Below are 27,374 nucleotides of genomic sequence, written 5' to 3' on the forward strand. Positions count from 1 at the left end.
TTAAGTATTTATCCTTCTGATGGACTGCCTACATTCCATTTCCTTTCAGTTCTGATATGGTTTCTGTTCTTCATTTTTAGCATAAGAAATTCGGCATATTCTTTTTCTGAAAGTACCGGAGAATAGAAAAGCATTATTGCTTTCGGAGATTGATCGAGTTGCTCAGATACATGCTTAGTCTTTATTCAATCACTGCTTATCTACTGGATTTTTGAATGAGTTTTATTGTTGTAAATACAATGGTTTCATTTGTTGCTGCATGTTGATGAAAGTTCATGCTTAAGCAATTCTTTGAGTTTAGTGAAAAATTGATATTACTAAAGTGTAATGAATTTTCATGGATTTCTGAGCTAATAGCAAAAAAAAAGAGAAAGGATAGCCAATGAAAAAGATTGACTGAATCCATAACTTGAATTTATTTTCCTTTGTCACTGAACTTGAATTTTTTCTGTTCTTCTCATGGCCAAATTGTTATGTAAGTATCAATAGTCATCAATTTTATGTGTTTTAGTCTCCATTGGCTATGTTGTTGTTGGCATTTGGCTATGTTTTAATCTTTTTTTCATTTTCTCTTCCTTCTTACTGTAAACAATATGTTTGATATGCTTAGATAGAATCGAGGGACCAGTTATGCTCTATTGATGATTCAGCTGTAAAAGTAATATGATTGCGTGTTTGTGTTGTTATTGTTAGGGTTTTATCTGAATTATGCTATTACAAATGGTGTTAGGAAATATACTATTTCTTCTATCAAATTTCCAAGAACAAGGCAGTGGCTATTGCAGTTGCTAGAAAACTTAAAGGCCATGGAGATGGTACTGTTGGAATGTTTGGTTGGCTTGTTGTTGCTGCTGTTGTTGGGTGAACAATACTATCTCTATTTTTCTCTCATTTTGTTTCTTTGATTTGTACTGTGATGCGTGAGCATCTTTCCTATCTTTTCCTAGTGAATTTGCATCAAATTTTTTCAGTTTAATAAAGAATTAATTATCTTTTAGCCAATATGGATGCTACTTTGAGTCTTTTACAATTTTATTTATTTTAGGTAGCATTCGGCTGGATTTGATGGAGTTTCTGCAGCACAAAAATCAAAGGAGATGGCAGAGAGGAGCGATGCGTACGCGTGACTGACGCGTACGCGTGATTTGGAGCTTTCCATGGCGATGCGTGCGCGTGACTGACGCGTACGCGTGATTTGAAGATTTGCAAAGCGACGCGTCCGCGTGACCGACGCGTCCGCGTGACTCGCGAAAAAGACCATCGACGCGTACGCGTGACTGACGCGTACGCGTACGCGTGACGTGTGCCACTTGCAGAAAACGCAGAAAAATGCTGGAGACGATTTCTGGGCTGTTTTGACCCAGTTTCCAGCCCAGAAAACACAGATGAGAAGCTGCAGATGGACAAAGCAAGTGGTCCCCACCCATCAGCTGAAGACTTGTTAATTAATTCAAATTTAAATTCAAATCTGATTTTAGGAAAAGATATTATTTTAATTTTAAAAATTAGATTTTAAATTTATGAGGATTAGTTATAAAAGGGAGATTTCTACCTAATCCCATCAGATTGGAACTCAGTACATTTTACCTAAATCCTTATTTTCTTTCTGAACCATGAGCAACTAAACCTCCACTGTTAAGGTTAGGAGCTCTGTCTATTGTATGGATTGATATTATTATTTTCCTATTTTAATTCATGTTTTGATTTATATTTCAATAATTGTTTTCGTTCTTCATCTTATGAATTTGGGTGGAACGGAAGTATGACCCATGTTCTAATTGAGTTCTTGTATAACTTGGAAAAGCTCTTTACTTGAACAATAGCTTGAAAACATATTATCCTGAATTTCTAATTGTTTGTATTTAACGGGATACGTGACATATAATCCCTTTATTTTTGAATAATTAGGATTCTTGTAGCATATAAACTAGAATTTGATCATCACCCTCTAATTGGAATTAATTGACCAAGGAATTGGCAGTTGATGAATTTTAGAGGAGACTAGGAAGGTCTAAGGAATTAGGGTCTAGTCACAAATAGTTTGCCATGAATTAAATCTTACATGATTAAAATTAGTTAATAAGAAAAGTCAATCCAGAAAATAGATAACTATGAAACCTTAACTGTTTTCCCATATATATTTCACAACTCATTTGCTGCTTGCTTTCTAAAATTCGTAATTTACTGTTTAATGCTTTTTTTGAATACCAAAACACTCTTTTCTGTTTGTCTAACTAATCCTATCAAACACTATTGTTGCTTAATCCATCAATTCTCGTGGGATCGACCCTTACTCACGTAAGGTATTACTTGGTACGACCCGGTGCACTTGCCGGTTAGTTTGTGGTTAGAAATTCCGCACCAAGTTTTTGGCGTCGTTGCCGGGAATTGACTGTGATTAACAACTATTAGTTGCTTACTTGCTTAAATTAAGCGTTTTAATTTTAATTAATTTTATTTTATTATTATTAATTTTTATTTTTCATTTTTTGTTTATTTTCATTCCCGTACGGTTTCGTTCGTTCCCCCCCTCCTGTTTCCTTTACGTCCTTTTGCTTTTGATCTTTCTTTCTTTTTTTTTTAACTTTAGTTCGTTTTTTATTTTTTTATATTTTATTATTTCATTTTTATTTTATTTTCTTTCTATTTTTACTTTCTTTTATTTTCGTTTTTGTTTACTTCCATTATTTTATTTTCTCTTTTTATATTCTATTAGTTTTGTTTTATTTTTATCTTTAAAAAATTTTTTAAATAATAATTTAATACTAATAATTTTTCTTAAATTTTGAAATTAAATTTGGTGTCCCAAGTTAGTCTTATTTTAATTTTTTTAATTAATTTTTCTAATAATTTCAAAAATTTTAGTAATACTTTTTCTAGTAATTTTTGAATTTTAGTGTTTGTTTGTTTTATTCAATATTTTTATCTCTTTATTCAGGTTACCTCACTGGGACTTCTCTGCACTCTGACGTAGAGAGTCCCATCTTTTCTTGTCTTCAGTTTGTTTATGCGCAGGAATAGAGACAAAGAACATCTCTTAGACTTTGATCATGAACCTGAAAGAATTTTCAGGCGGTGTTTACAACAAGCAAGACTTTACAAGGCTACAGAATCCACTATGGATCCTAATAATAATGCTAATGCCAATGTGACAAATCCGAATGGAGATGATCAACAAAGGAGATTGCTTAGCTCTTATTCTGCTCCTACTGCAGATCTTTATGGAAAAAGCATTGTGGTCCTTCCTATAGCTGCAAACAACTTTGAGTTGAAGCCACAATTGGTCACCCTGGTGCAACAAAACTGCCAGTATCATGGACTTCCTCATGAAGATCCAAATCAGTTTATATCTGATTTTCTGCAGATATGTGATATTGTGAAGACAAATGGAGTGAACCCAGAGGTGTACAGACTCATGCTTTTCCCGTTTTCTCTGAGGGATAAAGCAAAGCTATGGCTAGATTCACAACAAAAGGAGAGTCTGAATACTTGGAAAAAAGTTGTTACAGAGTTTCTCACTAAATTTTTCCCACCAAAGAAGCTGACTAAGCTTAGGTTGGAGGTTCAGACCTTCAGACAGAAGGAGGATGAAACCCTTTATGAAGCCTGGGAGAGATACAAGCTACTGAGTAGGCAATGCCCTCCGGACATGTTCTCCAAATGGACCCAACTAGATATCTTCTATGAAGGCTTGGGCGAGATGTCCAAGATGAGCTTAGATACTTCTGTGGGCGGTTCACTGCACAAGAAGAAGACACCAGAGGAGACTATTGAGCTGATTGAATTGGTTGCAAGCAACCAATATTTATACTCATCTAACAGGAATCATGTGAACTCTAAGACCTCTCAGAAGAGAGGCGTGCTGGAAGTGGAAGCTGTTAATACTCTTCTTGCTCAGAACAAACTTATGTCCTAGCAGATAAATCTACTTACTCAACAGATGGGTGGCATGCAAGTCTCAGCCATCAACACTCAAAATCCACCCCCAAGAGACCTCCTATGACATGGCAAGTAACTTTGTGCAAAATGATAATTATGATTATGCTAAACCTTCTATTGAACAGGTCAATTACATGGGGAGTGGTCCTAGAAATCCCAACAATGATCCATATTCCAAGACAATCAGGGGTGGAAGAATCATCCAAATTTTGAATGGAGGGACCAACCTCAAAGACCTCAGAACTTCAACAATAATTCTCAGGGCGGCTTCCAACAGAACAATTACAACAACCACCAATTTCAGTCTCAGCAGCAACAACCACCTCAGCAGGAAAACTCTAAATCCCAAGAAGATTCTAATTGGGAGCTGATGAGGAGTTTTATGCAGGAAATCAGAGCCTCCATTAGAAACTTGGAAGTACAGATGGGCCAACTAAGCAAGCAAATACCTGAGAGGTCTGCAAGTACATTTCCAAGTGATACAGTGGTGAACCCAAGAGAAGATTGCAAGGCTATTCAGTTGAGAAGTGGTAAAGTAGCTGGCTCTGAGACCAAGACCAATGAAAAGCTAGTTGAAAAAGAAGCTCCAGAGAAAAAGAAGGGAGATGTAGAGCACGCCTGATGAGCGGATATTTTATACGCTTTTTGGAGTTAATTTCATATAGTTTTTAGTATGTTTTAGTTAGTTTTTAGTTTATTTTCATTAGTTTTTAGGAAAAAGTCATATTTCTGGACTTTACTATGAGTTGTGTGTTTTTTTGTAATTTTAGGTATTTTTCTGGCTGAAATTGAAGGAGCTGAGCAAAAATCTGATTCAGGCTGAAAAAGGACTGCTGATGCTGTTGGATTCTGACCTCCCTGCACTCAAAGTAGATTTTCTGGAGCTATAGAACTTGAAATGGCGTGCTTCCAATTGCGTTGGAAAGTAGACATCCAGGGCTTTCCAGCAATATATAATAGTTCATACTTTGCTCAAGGATAGATGATGTAAACTGGCGTTCAACGCCAGTTCTCTGCCCAATTCTGGTGTCCAGCGCCAGAAAAGGATTAAAAGTTGGAGTTCAACGCCAGAAATGCATCCAAACCTGGCGTTGAACGCCCAAAATGGCCTTATGCACGTGAATTGCTTAAGTCTCAGCCCAGCACACACCAAGTGGGCCCCAGAAGTGGATCTCTATACCATCTGTTATAGTTTACTCAATTTCTGCAAACCTAGGCTACTAGTTTAGTATTTAAACAACTTTTAGAGACTTATTTTGTATCTGATGACATTTTAGATCTAAACTTTGTACTCTTTGACGGCATGAGTCTCTAAACTCCATTGTTGGGGGTGAGGAGCTCTGCTGTGTCTCGATGAATTAATGCAAGTATTTCTGTTTTCCATTCAAACACGCTTGTTCCTATCTAAGATGTTCATTCGCGCTTAACTATGATGGAGGTGATGATCTGTGACACTCATCACCTTCCTCAAACCATGAACGTGTGCCTGATAACCACCTCCGTTCTATATACGATTGAATGAGTATCTCTTAGATTCCTTAATCAGAATCTTCGTGGTATAAGCTAGAACTGATGGCGGCATTCATGAGAATCCGGAAAGTCTAAACCTTGTCTGTGGTATTCCGAGTAGGATTCAATGATCGAATGACTGTGATGAGCTTCAAACTCGCAAGTGCTAGGCGTTAGTGACAGACGCAAAAGGACGAAGAATCCTATTCTAGTATGATCGAGAACCGACAGATGATTAGCCGTGCTGTGACAGAGCATGTGAGCATATTCTTCACTGAGAGGATGGGATGTAGCCATTGACGACGGTGAACCCCTACATACAGCTTGCCATAGGAGGACGTGCGTGCGTGAACAAGAAGACAGAGGAAAGCAGAGATTCAGAAAACAAAGCATCTCCAAAACTCCAACAGATTCTCCATTACTGCATAACAAGTAACCTTTAATCCATGCTCTCTTGTTTATTCGCAACTCAACTGATAAACATAATTGACTTCCTGACTAAGATTTACAAGATAACCATAGATTGCTTCAAACCAACAATCTCCGTGGGATTCGACCCTTACTCACGTGAGGTATTACTTGGACGACCCAGTGCACTTGCTGGTCAGTGGTACGAGTTGTGAAAAGTGTGATTCACAATTTGTGCACCAAGTTTTTGGCGCCGTTGCCGGGGATTGTTTGTGTTTGGACAACTAACGGTTTATTTTGTTGCTTAGATTAGGAAAAATTTCTCTTTTTGTTTAGAGTCTCGTATTATTGTCGTGTTAAAACTTTAGAATCCTTATTTTCTTATTAAAATCTTTTTCAAAAATAATTTTTCTATTAAATCCTGTGCCAAACTTTAAGTTTGGTGTTTTCTTGTTAATTTCTCTGTGTTTTTCAAAAATTTTAGTAGTTTTCTAAAAATTTTAAGTTTGGTGTTCTTCCTTCGTGTTCTTGTGTTCTTGTGAATCTTCAAAGTGTTCTTGAGTTTTCCTTGTGTCTTGATCTTAAAATTTTTAAGTTTGGTGTTCCTTAGTGTTTTTCCCTTAAAAATTTTCGAAAACAAGGAGCATTAGATCTAAAAATTTCAAATCTTGTGCTATCTTATTATTTTTCTCTCTCTTCTTAAATTTCAAAAATATCTTTTCTCTCTATTTTAAAGCATCTTTTTCGAAATCTATTGCTAAAATTTAGATTTTTATTTCAAAAGTTAAAACCTTTTTCAAAAATCATCATATCCTTTTCAAAATCTCCTAACCACTTTCTCTCTCCTCACTTTTTCAAAAATCTTTCACGCATTTTTATTTATTTTATTTTGATTTATTTTGATTTCGAAATAAATAAATAAATAAATAAATAAAAATAATTTTTATATCATCTCCCTTTCTCCATCATGGACCTAAGCGGAAATGAACAGTCCAGGAGGACTCTGGGGTCATATTCTAACCCCTCTACTGCTTCATATGGGAGTAGTATCTGCATACCCTCCATTGGAGTCAGTAGCTTTGAGTTGAATCCTCAGCTCATTATCATGGTGCAGCAAAGTTGCCAGTATTCCGGTCTTCCACAAGAAGAACCTACAGAGTTTTTGGCACAGTTTCTACAGATTGCTGACACAGTACATGATAAAGAAATAGATCAGGATGTCTACAGACTATTACTATTTCCATTTGCTGTAAAAGATCAAGCTAAGAGGTGGTTGAATAACCAACCTAAGGCCAGCATAAGGACATGGAAACAGCTGACAGAAAAATTCCTGAATCAATACTTTCCCCCAAAACGGATGACACAGCTAAGGCTGGACATCCAAGGCTTTAAACAAGGAGATAATGAATCTCTTTATGATGCTTGAGAGAGATACAGAGAGATGCTACGAAAATGCCCCTCTGAAATGTTTTCAAAGTGGGTTCAGTTAGACATCTTCTATTATGGGATTGCAGAAGGAGCTCAGATGTCTTTGGATTACTCAGCTGGTGGATCTATCCACATGAGAAAGACAATTGAAGAAGCCCAAGAGCTCATTGATACAGTTGCCAGGAATCAGCATCTGTACCTAAGCAGTGACCCTCCCATGAAAGAAGAGGTCAAAACAGCAACTGCTGAACTCAGTCCTATAAAACAAGCTGCTGAATTCAATCAGCAATTGGACTTTCTAACAAAGCAGTTAGCCGAATTCAAAGATAGACTACAAGAGACAAGGATGGCTAATATACATATGGACGAATAGTTTAAGCAAACAAAGCAGCAGCTGTCAAGGCAAATAGCAGAAGAATGCCAAGCAGTTCAACTAAGAAGTGGGAAAACATTAAATACCCCACCTCAAGGCAGCAAAAAGCTAAGAAATGAGCAAACCACCCAAAATTCACCTGAGGACAGTAAGAGCCCAGGGAAAAGTAATTCTGGAACGAAAACGCCAGAAAATTGGTGGAAGGCGGGCGCTGAACGCCCAGACCATGCTCAGGACTGGCGTTCAACGCCAGAAACAAGGCACGACTGGTGTTCAACGCCAGAAATGGGCAAGGATCTGGCGTTGAATGCCCAAAATGGGCAAGATCTGGCGCTGAACGCCCAAAATGGGCACAATTCTGGCGTTCAAACGCCAGGAGCAGACAAGGAGCTGGCGTCTAGTTTCACTCCAGCTTCTAACTCTGGCACTCAATTGCCAGTGAGGGATCAGACACACACAAATGCTGATAACAACCCCTCTAAAAAGGCTTCTTCAACCACTTCTGTAGGCAATAAACCTACAACAACTAAGGTTGAAGAATATAAAGCCAAGATACCTTATCCTCAAAAACTCCGGAAAGAGGAGCAGGATAAGCAATTTGCTCGCTTCGCAGATTACCTCAGGACTCTTGAAATAAAGATTCCATTTGCAGAAGCACTTGAGCAAATACCTTCTTATGCCAAGTTCATGAAAGAGATCTTGAGTCATAAAAAGGATTGGAGAGAAACAGAAAGAGTTCTCCTCACTGAAGAATGCAGTGCAGTCATTCTGGAAAGCTTTCCTGAGAAGCTCAAAGACCCTGGGAGTTTTCTGATACCATGCATATTAGAAGGTCAATGCACCAAGACAGCCTTATGCGATCTTGGGGCAAGCATCAACCTAATACCTGCATCCACTATCAGAAAGCTTGGCTTAACTGAAGAAGTTAAACCAACCAGGATATGTCTCCAACTTGCTGATGGCTCCACTAAATACCCATCAGGCGTGATTGAAGACATGATTGTCAGAGTTGGGCCATTCACCTTTCCCACTGACTTTGTTGTGTTGGAAATGGAGGAACACAAGAGTGCTACTCTTATTCTAGGAAGACCCTTCCTAGCAACTAGACGATCCCTCATTAACGTCCAACAGGGGGAAATAACCCTGAGAGTCAATGATGATGAGTTTAAGTTGAACGCTATCAAAGCCATGCAGCATCCAGACACATCAAAAGACTGCATGAAAGTTGATCTTATTGACTCTTTGGTAGAAGAGATCAACATGACTGAGAGTCTTGAATCAGAGTTGGAGAACATCTTTAAAGATGTTCAGCCTGATTTAGAGGATTCAGAGGACATGAAAGAGCCTTTAAAATTTCTTCTGAAAGAGGAAAAACCTCCTAAACCCGAGCTCAAGCCATTACCACCATCCTTGAAATATGCGTTTCTGGGAGAAGGTGACACTTTTCCAGTGATCATAAGCTCTGCTTTAAATTCACAGGAAGAGGAGGTACTTATTCAAGTGCTAAGGACACACAAGACAGCTCTTGGGTGGTCCATAGGTGACCTTAAGGGCATAAGCCCAGCTAGATGCATGCACAAAATCTTATTGGAGGATAATGCCAAACCAATGGTTCAACCACAGAGGCGGCTAAATCCAGCCATGAAAGAAGTGGTGCAGAAAGAGGTCACCAAACTACTAGAGGCTGAGATTATTTATCCTATTTCTGATAGCCCATGGGTGAGCCCTGTCCAAGTCGTCCCAAAAAAGGGAGGCATGACAGTGATTCATAATGAAAAAAATGAACTGGTTCCTACAAGAACAGTTACAGGGTGGCGCATGTGTATTGACTACAGAAGGCTCAATACAGCCACCAGAAAGGATCATTTTCCTTTACCATTCATAGACCAGATGCTAGAAAGACTAGCAGGTCATGATTATTACTACTTTTTGGACGGCTACTCAGGCTATAACCAGATTACAGTAGATCCTCAGGATCAAGAGAAAACAACATTCACATGTCCATCTGGAGTGTTTGCTTATAGAAGGATGCCATTTGGGCTATGTAATACGCCTGCAACCTTCCAGAGATGCATGCTCTCTATTTTCTCTAATATGGTGGAAAAATTTCTGGAAGTCTTCATGGATGACTTCTCAGTATATGGAGACTCATTCAGCTCCTGTCTTGATCACCTGAAACTTGTTCTGAAAAGATGCCAAGAAACCAACCTAGTATTAAACTGGGAAAAATGTCACTTCATGGTGACTGAAGGGATTGTTCTTGGGCATAAAATTTCAAACAAGGGAATAGAGGTGGATCAAGCAAAAATAGAGGTAATTGAAAAATTACCACCACCTGCCAATGTTAAGGCAATCAGAAGCTTTCTGGGGCACGCAGGATTCTATAGGAGGTTTATAAAGGATTTTTCAAAAATCGCAAAACCTCTAAGCAATCTGCTAGCTGCGGACATGCCATTTGTGTTTGACACAGAGTGCCTGCAGGCGTTCGAAACGCTGAAAGCTAAGCTGGTGACAGCACCAGTCATTTCTGCACCAGACTGGACGTTACCATTTGAGCTAATGTGTGATGCCAGTGATCACGCCATTGGTGCAGTATTAGGACAGAGACATGACAAGCTTCTGCATGTCATTTATTATGCTAGTTGCGTTTTAAATGATGCCCAGAAAAATTACACAACCACAGAAAAAGAATTACTTGCAGTGGTTTACGCCATTGACAAGTTCAGATCATACTTAGTAGGATCAAAAGTGATTGTGTATACTGATCATGCTGCTCTTAAATATCTACTCACAAAGCAGGATTCAAAACCCAGGCTCATCAGATGGGTGTTGCTTCTGCAAGAGTTTGATATAGAAATAAGAGACAGAAAAGGAACAGAGAACCAAGTAGCTGATCATCTGTCCCGGATAGAGCCAGTAGAAGGGACGCCCCTCCCCTCTCTTGAGATCTCTGAGACTTTTCCGGATGAGCATTTATTTGCCATTCAGGAAACACCATGGTTTGCCGATATTGCAAACTATAAAGCTGCAAGGTTCATACCCAAGGAGTACAACAGGATACAAAAGAAGAAATTAATTACTGATGCAAGGTACTACTTGTGGGATGAACCTTATCTCTTTAAGAGATGTGCAGACGGAATAATTCGTAGGTGTGTGCCTAGAGAAGAAGCACAGAGGATCCTGTGCCATTGCCATGGATCTCAATATGGAGGCCATTTCAGAGGTGAGCGAACAGCCACCAAGGTCTTCCAATGTGGCTTCTATTGGCCCACACTCTATAAAGATTCCCGAGAGTTTGTACGTAACTGTGACAGTTGCCAAAGAGCTGGTAATCTGCCTCATGGTTACGCCATGCCTCAACAAGGAATCTTGGAAATTGAGTTGTTTGACGTATGGGGAATTGACTTCATGGGACCTTTCCCGCCATCATACTCAAGCACTTATATTCTGGTGGCAGTTGACTATGTATCAAAATGGGTTGAAGCCATTGCCACACCCACCAATGATATTAAGACAGTGCTGAAGTTCCTCCAGAAACATATCTTTAGCAGGTTTGGTGTCCCTAGAGTACTAATCAGTGATGGGGGCACTCACTTCTGCAATAAACAGCTTTACTCTGCCATGGTTCGGTATGGAATTCGCCACAAGGTAGCTACTCCATATCATCCACAAACTAATGGGCAAGCTGAAGTCTCTAACAGAGAATTAAAGAGAATCCTAGAACGGACAGTAAATACCCGTAGAAAGGATTGGGCACGGAGCTTGGATGATGCTCTGTGGGCTTACAGAACAGCATTCAAGACCCCTATAGGGACCTCTCCATACCAACTCGTGTATGGTAAGGCATGTCACCTGCCCGTGGAACTGGAACATAAAGCCTACTGGGCAACCAGATTCCTAAACTTTGATGCCAAATTAGCAGGAGAAAAACGATTGCTCCAGCTAAATGAGCTAGAGGAATTCAGATTCACAGCTTTCGAAAATGCCAAGCTTTATAAAGAGAAATAAAAAAGGTGGCATGACAGAAAGCTGTCATCTAGAATCTTTGAACCAGGACAGAAGGTTCTGTTGTTTAACTCTAGACTCAGGCTATTCCCCGGGAAACTGAAATCCCGGTGGAGGGGACCATACGTGATTACAAGTGTATCACCATATGGTTATGTGGAGCTTCAAGATATTGATTCTAATAAGAAGTTCATTGTCAATGGACAGAGAATCAAGCACTATCTTGAAGGCAACATTGAGCAAGAATGCTCAAGGCTGAAGCTAGATTAAAAGCTCAGCAAGGTCCAGCTAAAGACAATAAAGAAGCGCTTGCTGGGAGGCAACCCAGCCATGGGGCAACAATCCTCTAAGCATTTTGCCCTATTTTTATTTTTATTTTTATTTGTTTATATAAAGTTCACTGACACTAAGGTGAGGAATCATTTACAGAAGACCTCGGCACACAAAACAGAGAAAAAGAGCTCACTGGCAAGAAAACGCCAGTAATGGTAGCAATCTGGGCGTTCAACGCCAGAAATGGGCACCCACTGGGCGTTGAACGCCAGTAATGGCAGCAGCTGGGCGTTGAACGCCCAGAAGAGCAGCAATTGGGCGCTGAACGCCCAAAACAGGCAGTGTTTGGGCGTTCAAACGCCAGGATGGCAGGGAGGAGACAAAACTCATTTTTATTCAATTTTTTTCATTCTAAATCTTGATTTTCATACTTCAATACATGATTTCTTGCATAAACATGTTAAGAACCTTGATTTCTAAATTCCATAATTTCTAAAAATCCTACCCTAAAAATATCAAATGTATTTTAATCCATAAGCACCAGGCCTCTTTGCAAATTCAATCCAACTCTTTTCAAAAAAAATTTTTTTACAAATCTATCTTTTCAACTCATCAATATCTTTTTCAAAACCTCCACTTTATCTGTTTCAAAATCTAAATCTATCTTTTTCAAAAATCTTTCATATCCTCTCAATTTTAAACTATATCTTCTCTTATCATATCTTCTATCTTATCTTTTCCAAATAAATCTTTTTATCATATCTTTATCTCTTCTTTTTCGAAAACCCACCCTCCCCCCTATAAATTTGAGTTCGGCCTCCCTCCTCTCCCATCAACAATTGCACCTAGCTCTCCTTCTATCCCTCTCCTTTCTTTTCTTTTGCTTGAGGACAAGCAAACCTCTAAGTTTGGTGTGTTTATCCGCGATCACTAAGATCATGGCCCCCAAAGGAAAATAACCCACTCCAAGAGGCAAGAAAGAGAGCGTTCCAAAACCACTTTGGAATCAAGGGAAGTTCTTATCTAAAGAACATTCAGACCATTATAACAAAATAATGGGTCTGAGATCAGTGATCCCGGAAGTTAGATTCGATCTGAAAGAAGATGAATATCCGGAGATCCAGGAGCAAATTCGAATCAAGAACTGGGAAGTCCTAGCTAATCCTGAAACGAAGGTGGGAAGGAATATGATCCAGGAGTTCTATGCTAATATGTGGCAGACTGACAAGCAAAAACTATCTGGAACTGCCTTCTATGAATATCGGACCATGGTCAGAGGAAAGATTGTTCATACCACCCCTGACAAGATTAGAGAGATCTTAAAGTTACCTCAGCTGAAAGATGATCCAGATTCCTTCAACAGGAGAATAATGAGAACAGACAAGGGTCTGGATAAGATTCTAGAGGACATATGTATCCCTGGAGCCAGGTGGACCACCAACACAAAGGGTGTCCCAAATCAACTCAAGAAAGAAGGTCTCAAACCAGTCGCCAGAGGATGGTTGGACTTCATTGGGCATTCTCTGTTGCCTACTAGCAACCGTTCTGAAGTCACAGTTAAAAGAGCAGTGATGATCCATTGCATCATGATGGGAAAGGAAGTGGAAGTTCATCTGCTGATCTCAGCTGAACTCTACAAAATTGCTAACAAAAATTCTAAGGAGGCCATGTTGGCTTATCCAAGCGTGATATCGCTGCTCTGCAAGGACGCTGGAGTAAGGATGGGAATAAATGAGTACATCTCAGTTGAGAAACCAATCACCAAGGCATCAATGGAAAAACAACAAGCGCAGGAGGATCCCACCAAGAAGAAAACGCAGGAATTCCTCCCAGAAATCCCTCAATCTGAATATTGGGAGTATCTTGAGACGTCTATCACCAAGATACGGGAAGCTATGGAGCAAATAATAAAGGAACAGAAGGAACACAGTCAAATTCTTACCTATATGTTTAAAGAACAAGAGGAGCAAGGGCGTGACTTAAGGGACTTAAAGCGCCAGAAGTTATCTCTTGCAGGACCAAGCACCCCAAGGATCAGAGGAACCCCTGTTCCCCCAGAATAAAGGTTGTTAAATTCCAATTTCTGCTTTAAATCTGTGATAGTGTCATTAGAAAAGTTCACCTTAGGAATCATATAATAGTAATTAGTATCTATTTTGATCTTATCTCCAATTAAGCTATAGTTTATTTTTCTCATCATCAGCAAACATGAATAAAATAGTAGATCTTTTGAATAAGAGGCCATAAAATTTCGAGTTTTAATAAGAGAAATTCTAATTAGTTACATGTGGTGGCAATACTTTTTGTCTTCTAAATGAATGCCTGAACAGTGCATATGTCTTTTGAATTTGTTGCTTAAGACTGTTAAATATGTTGGCTCTTGAAAAAATGATGAACATGAGACATGTTATTGATAATCTGAAAAATCATAAAAATGATTCTTGAAGCAAGAAAAAGTAGCAAAAAAAAAGCAGAAAAAGCCAATAGCCCTTAAAACCAAAAGGCAAGGGTAATAAAAAGGATCCCAAGGCTTTGAGCATCAGTGAATAGGAGGGCCTAAGGGAATAAAATCCTGGCCTAAGCGGCTAAACCAAGCTGTCCCTAACCATGTGCTTGTGGCGTGAAGGTGTCAAGTGAAAACTTGAGACTAAGCGGTTAAAGTCAAGGTCCAAAGCAGAAAGAAGAGTGTGTTTAAGAACTCTGGACACCTCTAATTGGGGACTTTAGCAAAGCTGAGTCACAATCCAAAGGGTTCACCCAATTATGTGTCTGTGGCATTTATGTATCCAGGGGTAATACTTGAAAACAAAGTGCTTAGGGCCACGGCCAAGACTCATGAAATAGCTGTGTTCAAGAATCATCACACTGAAATAGGAGAATCAATAACACTATCTGAATTCTAAGTTCTTATAGATGCCAATCACTCTGAGCTTCAATGGATAAAGTGAGATGCCAAAACTGTTCGGAAGCAAAAAGCTGCTAGTCCCGCTCATCTAATTAGAATCTGAGCTTCACTCAAAAACTCTGAGATATTATTGCTTCTCAACCTATTAGTCTTCTATTTTATTTGTCTAGTTGCTTGAGGACAAGCAACAGTTTAAGTTTGGTGTTGTGATGAGCGGATATTTTATACGCTTTTTGGAGTTAATTTCATATAGTTTTTAGTATGTTTTAGTTAGTTTTTAGTTTATTTTCATTAGTTTTTAGGAAAAAGTCATATTTCTGGACTTTACTATGAGTTGTGTATTTTTCTGTAATTTCAGGTATTTTTCTGGCTGAAATTGAAGGAGCTGAGCAAAAATCTGATTCAGGCTGAAAAAGGACTGCTGATGCTGTTGGATTCTGACCTTCCTGCACTCAAAGTGGATTTTCTGGAGCTACAGAACTCGAAATGGCGTGCTTCTAATTGAGTTGGAAATTAGACATCTAGGGCTTTCTAGCAATATATAATAGTCCATACTTTGCTCAAAGATAGACGACGTAAACTGGCGTTCAACGCCAGTTCTCTGCCCAATTCTGGCGTCCAGCGCCAGAAAAGGATTAAAAGTTGGAGTTCAACGCCAGAAATGGATCCAAACCTGGCGTTGAACACCCAAAATAGCCTTATGCACGTGAATTGCTTAAGTCTCAGCCCCAGCACACACCAAGTGGGCCCCAGAAGTGGATCTCTATACCATCTGTTATAGTTTACTCAATTTCTGCAAACCTAGGCTACTAGTTTAGTATTTAAACAACTTTTAGAGACTTATTTTGTATCTGATGACATTTTAGATCTAAACTTTGTACTCTTTGACGGCATGAGTCTCTAAACTCCATTGTTGGGGGTGAGGAGCTCTGCTGTGTCTCGATGAATTAATGCAAGTATTTCTGTTTTCCATTCAAACACGCTTGTTCCTATCTAAGATGTTCATTCGCGCTTAACTGTGATGGAGGTGATGATCTGTGACACTCATCACCTTCCTCAAACCATGAACATGTGCCTGACAACCACCTCCGTTCTATATACGATTGAATGAGTATCTCTTAGATTCCTTAATCAGAATCTTCGTGGTATAAGCTAGAACTGATGGTGGCATTCATGAGAATCCGGAAAGTCTAAACCTTGTCTGTGGTATTCCGAGTAGGATTCAATGATCGAATGACTGTGATGAGCTTCAAACTCGCAAGTGCTGGGCGTTAGTGACAGACGCAAAAGGACGAAGAATCCTATTCCAGTATGATCGAGAACCGACAGATGATTAGCCGTGCTGTGACAGAGCATGTGAGCATATTCTTCACTGAGAGGATGGGATGTAGCCATTGACAACGGTGAACCCCTACATACAGCTTGCCATAGGAGGACGTGCGTGCGTGAACAAGAAGACAGAGGAAAGCAGAGATTCAGAAAATAAAGCATCTCCAAAACTCCAACAGATTCTCCATTACTGCATAACAAGTAACCTTTAATCCATGCTCTCTTGTTTATTCGCAACTCAACTGATAAACATAATTGACTTCCTGACTAAGATTTACAAGATAACCATAGATTGCTTCAAACCAACAATCTCCGTGGGATTCGACCCTTACTCACGTGAGGTATTACTTGGACGACCCAATGCACTTGCTGGTCAGTGGTACGAGTTGTGAAAAGTGTGATTCACAATTTGTGCACCAACGCCCCTCCTAAACGTGCAGACAACCCGTTTCCTGACTCTCTTGACAATTATCCCACCTTGCCAAAGGCTCCTGAATACAAGCCAAAAATGCCATATCCTTAGAGGCTTCAAAAGGCGTCCAAGGAAAAGCAATTCTCAAAATTTTAGATGTCTTCAAGAAGCTGCAGATCAACATTCTTTTTGTAGAGGCTCTGGAGCAAATGCATCTCTATGCAAAATTTATGAAATAATTGTTGACTCACAAGAGGAATTGGAAGGAACAAGAGACAGTGGTGTTAACTAAGGAATGTAGTGCCATTATTCAACACACCCTTCCTGAGAAGATGCCAGACCCAGGAAGTTTTGTCATTCCTTGCACCATTAGAGATGTCGGCATTCAGAGAGCTTTATGTGATCTTGGAGCTAGCATCAATCTAATGCCACTTTCAGTGATGAAAAAGCTTCAAATTGAGGAGGTAAAATCCACTTGTATTTCTCTTCAACTTGCTGATCTTTCTATTAAATTACCTGTGGGTGTTGTTGAAGATTTACTTGTGAAAGTAGGACCATTTATCTTCCCTGCTGATTTTGTTATATTAGACATGGAAGAGGAGGTAAAACCCTCTATTATACTTGGTAGACCCTTTTTAGCTACAGGTAGAGCTCTGATTGATGTGCAAAAGGGTGAATTAACCCTGAGGGTCAATGAAGAACAGGTGGTCCTAAATGTTTTTGAAGCCCTCAAGCACCCTAATGATTCTGAGGGGTGTATGAAAATAGATGTTATTGAACCACTTGTTCAAGAAGTACTGGAAACTGAGGTACTTGATGATGTTCTGTATCCTATTTTTGAGTATGAATTGGTTAAAGTTGATGATTCACCACCCCAAAAGGAGATGATGAACACGCCAATAAAGGAGGAAGAAGTCCCCAAGCTTGAGCTCAAACCTTTACCTCCTTCTCTGAAATATGTGTTCTTGAGTGGAAATGATTCATATCCAGTAATTATTAGCTCTTCTCTGAAGCCTGAAGAAGAAGAGGCGCTTGTTTCAGTGCTCAGGAGCCATAAAACAGCTCTTGGGTGGACCATTAGTGACTTGAAGGGGATTAGTCCAACCAAGTGTATGCACAAGATCCTCCTTGAAGATGATGCTAAACCAGTTGTGCAACCACAAAGGAGACTTAATCCAACTATGAAAGAGGTGGTCCAAAAAGAGGTAATGAAATTATGGGAAGCAGGTATTATTTACCCTATTTCTGACAGCCCTTGGGTAAGTCCTGTGCAGGTAGTTCCCAAGAAAGGAGGGATGACAGTAATCAAGAATGAAAAGAATGAGCTTATTCCTACAAGAACAATCACATGATGGAGAATGTGTATAGATTATAGGAGGCTCAACACTGCTACAAGGAAGGATCATTTCCCCCTGCCTTTCATTGATCAGATGCTTGAGAGGTTAGCTGGTCATGCTTTTTATTGTTTTCTAGATGGATATTCTAGATATAATCAAATTGCAGTGGACCCTCAAGATCAAGAGAAAACAACATTCACATGTCCCTTTGGAGTATTTGCTTACAGGAGAATGCCATTTGGACTTTGTAATGCTCCAGTAACTTTTCAGATGTGTATGGTTTCAATTTTTTCTGATATGGTTGAAAAGTTTATTGAAATATTTATGGATGACTTTTCTGTTTTTGGTAATTCTTTTGAATCCTGCCTTAAACATTTATCTCTTGTCTTGAAACGGTGTCAAGAATCTTTTTAAATTGGAAAAAAATACCATTTTATGGTTATAGAAGGCATTGTTCTTGGACACCTGATTTCAAGTAAGGGGATTGAGGTAGACAGAGCAAAGGTGGAGGTAATTGAAAAATTACCACCACCAACTAATGTTAAGGCAATTAGAAGTTTCTTGGGTCATGCAGGATTTTATAGAAGATTTATAAAGGATTTTTCTAAAATTGCTAAACCATTGAGCAACCTGTTGGTTGTTGATGTTCCTTTTATCTTTGATTCTTATTGTCTGCATGCCTTTGAAACTCTGAAAGCAAACCTTACCTCTGCTCCCATTATAGCTCCCCTTGACTGGGATTTACCATTTGAATTAATGTGTGATGCCAGTGATTTTGCTATAGGAGCTATTTTAGGACAGAGGCATGGTAAGCTTGTACATGTTATTTACTATGCTAGTCGTGTGTTAAATGATGCTCAAAAGAATTACACAACTACAGAAAAGGAATTATTAGCTGTTGTGTATGCTGTTGATAAGTTTAGGTCCTATTTACTTGGTTCTAAGGTTATTGTTTATACTGACCATGCTGCTTTGAAGTACCTTCTAACCAAACAGAATTCTAAACCAAGATTAATCAGATGGGTGTTGCTCCTTCAGGAGTTTGATATTGAGATAAAAGACAGGAAAGGGTCAGAAAATCAAGTAGCTAACCATCTTTCCAGAATTGAGCCTGAAGCAGGAGAACAACTACCCACAGCTGTGACTGAGACGTTTCCAAATGAGCAATTGTTCTTCATTCAACAGGTTCCATGGTTTGCAGACATTGCCAATTATAAGGCCATGAATTTTATCCCAAGGGAGTACAGCAGGCAACAAGTAAATAAGCTATTGACTGATGCCAAGTACTACATTTGGGAGGAACCATACCTTTTTAAAAGGTGTTCAGATGGTATAATCTGGAGATGTGTCCCAGATGAAGAAACACAGCAGATTCTTTCGCACTGTCATGGTTCTGATTATGGAGGCCACTTTGGTGGTGAAAGGACAGCTACAAAGGTCCTTCAGAGCGGGTTTTACTGGCCGACTCTCTTCAGAGATTCAAGAGAATTTGTGAAGCACTGTGACAGATGTGCAAAGGCCACGAATCTCCCTGCCAACTATGAAATGCCACAGCAGGGGATTCTTGAAGTTGAATTGTTTGATGTGTGGGGTATTAATTTCATGGGACCTTTTCCACCCTCACATTCAAACAACTACATTTTAGTGGCGCTTGACTATGTGTCCAAGTGGGTGGAAGCTGTGGCTCTACCCACCAATGATGCCAAGGTGGTAATGAGCTTTCTTCAGAGATATATCTTTAGCCGGATTGGTGTTCCAAGGACACTCATTAGTGATGGTGGAAGCCACTTTTGTAACAGACAGCTGGACTCTCTTCTGCATAGATATGGAGTCCGTCATAAAGTGGCAACCCCCTATCATCCTCAGACAAGTGGACAGGTTGAAGTTTCCAACAGGAAACTTAAGAGGATTCTAGATAAGACCGTCAGTGTTTCAAGAAAGGACTGGTCTAGGAAGCTTGATGATGCTCTCTGGGCATACCGAACAGCGTACAAGACTCCAATTGGCATGTCCCCAGATCAGTTGGTCTATGGCAAAGCCTGTCACTTGCCAGTTGAGCTGGAGCACAAGGCTTACTGGGCAATCAGGTACCTGAATCTTGATTCAGAAACTGCAGGAATTAAGTGGATGCTTCAGTTGAATGAGCTTGATGAATTTAGATATTCAGCTTATGAGAATGCCAAGCTCTATAAGAAAAGAACCAAGCTGCTGCATGACAAGAAGATTGCCATCAGAGTCTTTAAGCCAGGACAGAGAGTGCTTCTGTATAATTTAAGGCTAAAATTCTTTCTCGGGAAGCTGAAATTCCGGTGGTCAGGACCGTTTGTGGTTACCAGAGCTTCACCATATGGTCATGTGGAAATACAGGAAGAGAATTATGACAGGAAGTTTACAGTGAATGGCCAGAGGTTGAAGCGCTATCTTGGAGGTGAGATTGATTGTCAGAGGTCCACTCATCTGCTGAACTATAAGAACTGACCATCAAGCTAGTGACGCTAAAGAAGCGCTTGTCGGGAGGCAACCCGATAATTTCGTATCCTTATTAGCTATTTTTCGTAGTAGTAGTTTTCTTCCTTATTTGATTTTTACTAAATTTTTACTATTTTTCAGATCATGCAGCTATCTTAGAACAGGAACCGGATAATATATATATAAAAAAAGGGGGCACATGACGCGCAAGCGTCGCTGATGCGTACGCGTCAGATAGGTGTGTGTGAAAAATAAATTTGAACAGAGAGTTGTGCGAGAATGACGCGAAAATGATGCCTCTAGCACAAACAAACCCACGCGTACGCGTACCCACGCGTGCGCGTCATTCATGATTGTGGCACTCCACGCGTTCGCATCATCGACGCATACGCGTGACCTCGCAAATCGGCGTAAAAGGTGTTTGAGCAGAGAGTTGTGCTGGCTCGGGACTGGGAGTGTGCTAAACGCACAAAATTGCCCACGCGTACGCGTCCCTGACGTGTGCGCGTCATTTGACCAAACGGCCAACCACGCGTGCGTGTGCATGACGCGAACGCGTCGTATGCTAATATTGGTTCCCTAGCCACGCGAACAGAGAGTTGCGCGTGCGCACGGCTGGATTCATGCGAATCACGCCAAACCCATGGCACGCGAACGCGTGCCTGATGCTTACGCATCATTAAGGAAGTTCCGCGACCCACGCGTACGCGTGCCGTACGCGTACGCGTCGCCTCCGTCGCCCAGTTTTAATTTTCTTTCTCCCTCTCCCAATCCTAATTCTCTCTTGTTCTTTTATCCTTTCCTTTTTCTTTCATATTAATATTTGTCTCTTTTTTATTTTCAGTTCTTCTTTGCTTGAGGACAAGCAAACCTTTAAGTTTGGTATTGACGTTTCGCTTATAGGTTTTCTGTCTATTCTTATGGCACCAAAGGGAGGCGAATCATCTTCACAGAGGAGCACAACCTGAAGAATAAAACGACCGCTAAGATAATTAAGGTGGTTGAGTTCCTTTCATTTTTTATTCCTTCCTTTTTTTTTATATTATGTTCCGGTTTTCTGCTATTTTTGCTTTGTTTGTTGCATGATCCTTTATTAGTTAGAATCCTAGGACTAGTTTAGTTTCCCCTATTACTTTAATTCTGAAAAGATGTCTCATGTATTACTCACTAAGCTTGAATTCAAATAAAAAAAATATAGGAGTGATATATTGCATGAGAAAGTGGGTCTATATTGAAGAATAGTCTTATTTACTTAAATGTGGTGGTATTTTCTGTAATTCTGAATGCATGACATAAACAGTGCATATTTTTTATAGTGAAGTTTATGAATGTTAAAATTGTTGGCTCTTGAAAGAATGATAAAAAAAGAGAAATGTTATTGATAATCTGAAAAATCATAAAATTGATTCTTGAAGCAAGAAAAAGCAGTGAAAAACACGAAGCATGCGAAAAAAGAAAAAAATTAAAAAAAAAAAGAGAAAAAGCAAGCAGAAAAAGCTAAGAACCCTTTAAAGTCAAAGGGTAAAAAGGATTCAAGGCTTTGAGCATTAATGGATAGGAGGGCCCAAAGGAATAAAATCCTGGCCTAAGCGGCTAAATCAAGCTGTCCCTAACCATGTGCTTGTGGCGTGAAGCTGTCAAGTGAAAAGCTTGAGACTGAGCGGTTAAAGTCGTGGTCCAAAGCAAAAAGAGTGTGCTTAAGAGCTCTGGGTACCTCTAACTGGGGACTCTAGCAAAGCTGAGTCACAATCTGAAAAGGTTCACCCAGTTAGGTGTCTGTGGCATTTATGTATCCGGTGGTAATACTGGAAAACAAAATGCTTAGGGTCACGGCCAAGACTTATAAAGTAGCTGTGTTCAAGAATCAACATACTGAACTAGGAGAATCAATAACACTATCTGAATTCTAAGTTCCTATGGATGCCAATCATTCTGAACTTCAAAGCATAAAGTGAGATGCCAAAACTATTCAGGATTGTAGTTGTAAATCCCACTATAAGAAGAGACATAGGCTTAATCGAACTCTCATTCTCATGCAAATTCACATCCTAAGCTTATATTAGTTTTTGGTTGCTTGAGGACAAGCAACAGTTTAAGTTTGGTGTTGTGATGTGTGAGCATCTTTCCTATCATTTCCTAGTGAATTTGCATCTAATTTGTTGAGTTTAATAAAGAATTAATTATCTTTTAGCTAATATGGATGCTACTTTGAGTCTTTTGCAATTTTATTTATTTTAGGTAGCATTCGGTTGGATTTGATGGAGTTTCTGCGGCACAAGAATCAAAAGGAGATGGTAGCGAGGAGCGACGCGTGTGCGTGACTGACGCGTACGCGTGATTTGGAGCTTTCCATGGCGACGCGTGCGCGTGATTTGAAGATTTGCAAAGTGGCGCGTCCGCGTGACCGACGTGTCCGCGTGACTCGCGAAAAAGACCATCGACGCGTACGCGTGACTGACGCGTACGCGTGACGTGTGCCACGTGCAGAAAATGCAGAAAAACGCTAGGGACGATTTCTGGGCTGTTTTGAACCAGTTTCTAGTCTAGAAAACACAGATGAGAAGCTGCAGAATGGACAAAGCAAGTGGTTCCCATCCATCAGCTGAAGACTTGTTAATTAATTCAAATTTAAATTCAAATATGATTTTAGGAAAAGATATTATTTTAATTTTAAAAATTAGATTTTAAATTTATGAGGATTAGTTATAAAAGGGAGATTTCTACCTAATCCCATCAGATTGGAACTCAGTACATTTTACCTAAATCCTTATTTTCTTTCTAAACCATGAGCAACTAAACCTCCACTGTTAAGGTTAGGAGCTCTGTCTATTGTATGGATTGATATTATTATTTCCCTATTTTAATTCATGTTTTGATTTATATTTCAATATTATTTTCGTTCTTCATCTTATGAATTTGGGTGGAACGGAAGTATGATCCATGTTCTAATTGAGTTCTTGTATAACTTGGAAAAACTCTTTACTTGAACAATAACTTGAAAACATATTATCCTGAATTTCTAATTGTTTGTATTTAACGGGATACGTGACATATAATCTCTTTATTTTTGAATAATTAGGATTCTTGTGGCATATAAACTAGAATTTGATCATCACCCTCTAATTGGAATTAATTGACCAAGGAATTGGCAGTTGATGAATTTTAGAGGAGACTAGGAATGTCTAAGGAATTAGGGTCTAGTCACAAATAGTTTGCCATGAATTAAATCTTACATGATTAAAATTAGTTAATAAGAAAAATCAATCCAGAAAATAGATAACTCTGAATCCTTAACTGTTTTCCCATATATATTTCACAACTCATTTGCTGCTTGCTTTTTGAAATTCGTAATTTACTGTTTAATGCTTTTTTTTTAATACTAAAACACTCTTTTTTGTTTGTCTAACTAATCCTATCAAACACTATTGTTGCTTAATCCATCAATTCTCGTGGGATCGACCCTTACTCACGTAAGATATTACTTAGTACGACCCGGTGCACTTGCCGGTTAGTTTGTGGTTAGAAATTCCGCACCTATTGTTATTATTGTCTCATTTTGCAGGTCCCTGAATGTGCTACTAACAAACCCAATATGGTTTCTAGTGACTCGTATGCAGGTAGGCGCTGCGCATTCAAATTCTATATATTTCACTACAATTTTGAGTTTGTATGTCATTATGATTGCTTTTCATATTAAGATTTATAATGTAAGATTTATAATCTATTAAGAGGTATAGAGTAACTTAGAATTCTTAATAATGGTCATTATCCAATTTCCATGGTGCATTATATAAACAATGCAACCATGTTTTGTGTCCAATTTCGATGTGACATTTACTTATTGTTTGATTCCAGACACATACTCAAGCCGAAAGAAAAATCATGGAGGAAAAGAAAGAGGCCTTGAGGAGGGCAGCTTCTGAAAGCAGCTTAGCAGGCTCAATTTTAAGAGAGAAATTAGCTAAACTTGATTCTAAGAAACCTCGGCCATATGGAACTATACATGCAGTTAGTCTCTGGATTCTTCTTGCACATTCTTCTTTCGATTACTTGTTTGCTTGAAACATCAAAGTTAAATCATAACTGTTTCTGGTGAACTAGCTAGAACCATCTGTGTCAGTTGGATGGGTTTATTATTTAAATGATTCAGGTCCCATTGTCCTTTTTTTATTAAGAAACTGACTTTATACCTCCAGCTACAATCATGATATATAATACTGAATTTTAGATTTGTCATATTGAAAGAAAAGTATATGCTATTTTAGAGTTGTCATATTTCTAGTCATATGAGATGTTTTCTCTTTTGATAATGTTGATTTTTTTTTGGATGAAAGGCTAATGAAGTGTATAGTGAAGCTGGTATTGTTGGATTTTGGAAGGGTGTCATTCCTGCACTTATTTTGGTAAGCCTTATCATCTGTTACATTGATATATTAAGTTCATGAAGAAGATTTAGATACATAATCTTTTTAAGAGTGGGAATCTGAATTACAGGTCTGCAATCCATCAATACAGTTTATGATTTATGAGAGCTCATTAAAGCGTCTAAAGGCGCGGTCGGCTAAGAAGCAGGGTGGTATAACTGCATTGGAGGTATAGAGCACAGTTAGAAGCCCTTTTTAATTTGTTTGATGGAAAATTACATTGATTTGTGTCATATTTGTTGAAATTCAATTTGACTCTTCTTTATTTCTAAACACATACATTCATTCAAGGAAGCAGAGTTTTGCATTCATTCAAGGAAGCAGAGTTTCATATCTTTGACTCTTGCATGTTGGACAACTATGCAAGTCTGTTCTATTCATGATAGTACATAGTGTTTTTGCAGCCTCTGTTCTATTCATGATTAAGGAGGAGCTTGTTAAGGCTTTCATTTCATTGGCTGAGAAGAACAAAAAAGTTGTATCAAATTTGAGAAATTGACTTTCATTCCTCCTTATAAGCTAAAGAAAGAAATGAGCAGATAAACTTTGCAATATGGAAGAAAGTTCCTCTCCCCAATGCAGTTATAATGCTCATAGCTTGTGGTGAAATAATGGATAAAGCATAAAAATAAGATTAACTTTGATAGCTTTGGAGAGCTAATGAAGCTATAGAGAGTGCTACAGAAGAATATTTAGTCTTAAATGTGAATATTAAGAGCACCTTTTCTTTTTCTCAACCTTCATTTGTAACCTATTTGCAGCATGCTGTAAACATTATAAAATTGTTGCGTGCTGGCGTCACCATAATTGTTATTGTTATGAATATGATTGAGGAATTTTATCTCTAATTATAGCTAATTGTTTTGTTCTTTATAATATTAATAGGCATTGCCTACTAATTCACTTTTTTCTTATAATAATAATAATAATAAAGTGTTGTTTAAGTATTGTTTACTTTTATGTGTTAATGTGTAGGTTTTATGTTGATGGGTTTTTAATATTTGATGGCCTAGATGTAAAAATTTAGTAAAAAAATTGATAATTAAAAAATTAGGATCAACCACGAAAATTTCGTCATTAAAATGTTTAGTTGTTAATTAGCGACAGATTTAGTGACTGAAATGTTGGTTGTTAAAATATTGGTCCACACTTAGTAACTAAATTGGAGACCGAAAAACTAGTCGCAAATTAGCAATTGAAAAATTGATTGCCATTTAGCGATCGATTTACGGAAATGGATCCTCTCAATTTTTTTTAACAATTGAGAGAGTAAAGTGTGATTTCTCATCATTAATTTTGTAAGTGGGACCAAAAATAAATATAAGAGAGAAAAGAATGAAAGGTTAGAGATCACACTTTACACTCTCAATTTTTTTTAACAATTGAGAGGATCCATTCCCATCGATTTACTCAGAGACCGATTTAGCGACGGAAGATTTGGTCACAATTTAGTGACCGATTTTGTTAGCGACCGATGCTCTTTGGTGAGGGTTTGGTGGCCTTGCTAAAAAATCGGTCGCTAAAGTTTAGGGACCGAAGTTGGTCGCTATTTTCTGATTAGCGACCATGGTTTCAGCGATTACCCAAATTGGTCACTAACTCGGTCGCTAAATTGGTCGCTATTCCAGTAATTTCTTGTAGTGGACATTGATTTTGGATGCTGCATGATTGTTGATGAAGAAGTCGGCCAGTTTCTAAAAGTAGAGACAAAACTAGCTACTTTAGAGTGACTACCACCACGTTCTTGGTTTTTGAGGTGTGATTGTCATCGTCGTTGCTATTGTTAGGATTCTTTTGTTCATCTTCATTGCTTCGGTCATTCCATTTCTAGTTTGGCCATCCGCTGAACTTCTGCTCACAATGACTCATTGATAACCAGTAGTTCGACCTTAGTAGAAAGTAGGAGAGGTGGATTGTTTCGTTCTTCTACCATTGAGCAAAAGATGGTAAAAAACAAGCATAAGAGATAATGGTGGGGTTAAGTAAACTTGGCCCCACAAGGGCACTAAATGTTCTTGCGTGGTAAGCCTCAGATAGTGTATAACTTGTCTTTTTTAGGGATTGGGCTCTCCTTCGCCTGAAGTGAAAGAGGTATACGTCGGCTTCAAGGGAAACGACGGCCGTGGACACCTGCAAAGGCAATCCGACGCTCAAATTAGTAAGAGTAAAAAATGAGTATAATGTTATTTAAAGTGAATAGCATACCTTTTACATAGTTAGAGTTTTGTATTTATAGAGTGTTACTCTTCAAAGTGGTTGAGATCTTTTCCTGATCTTTTAGTAACCAACCTTAGTCTGTTTGTGAGTGAGTTGTTGAAGCTGAGATTCTCTCTAACTAAAGATAAGTCACGTTTATTATTTCACTTGGATTCAAATTTATAGATATAATTAGGTCGTGCTATAGCTAACAGATCAGATATTATCAAAAATAAAAATAATAATATCATTACTTCATTATATTTTAGAGTAAAAGAAAAATAAGTCTCTGACCTTTTTAAACGCGGACATTTTCGTCCCTTAAGATTTAAAAATATATTTAAATCCCTTACCTTACAAAATGCGT

General features: G+C 38.7%; 1 protein-coding gene across 1 annotated transcript; it reads left to right on the forward strand.

Moving 5' to 3' along the window:
- Positions 1-239: 239 nt before the first annotated feature.
- Positions 240-26,986, forward strand: LOC107607409 (peroxisomal nicotinamide adenine dinucleotide carrier-like). Its single transcript, XM_021119581.2, has 7 exons — positions 240-257; positions 731-861; positions 23,950-24,004; positions 24,243-24,395; positions 24,722-24,790; positions 24,882-24,980; positions 26,870-26,986. The coding sequence occupies exons 1-7, from the start codon at positions 240-242 to the stop codon at positions 26,984-26,986; spliced, it is 642 nt and encodes a 213-aa protein (XP_020975240.2).
- Positions 26,987-27,374: the final 388 nt, after the last annotated feature.

This window comes from Arachis ipaensis, chromosome B1, assembly GCF_059453495.1.
Source record: "Arachis ipaensis isolate K30076 ecotype BB chromosome B1, ASM5945349v1, whole genome shotgun sequence".
NCBI lineage: Eukaryota > Viridiplantae > Streptophyta > Magnoliopsida > Fabales > Fabaceae > Arachis > Arachis ipaensis.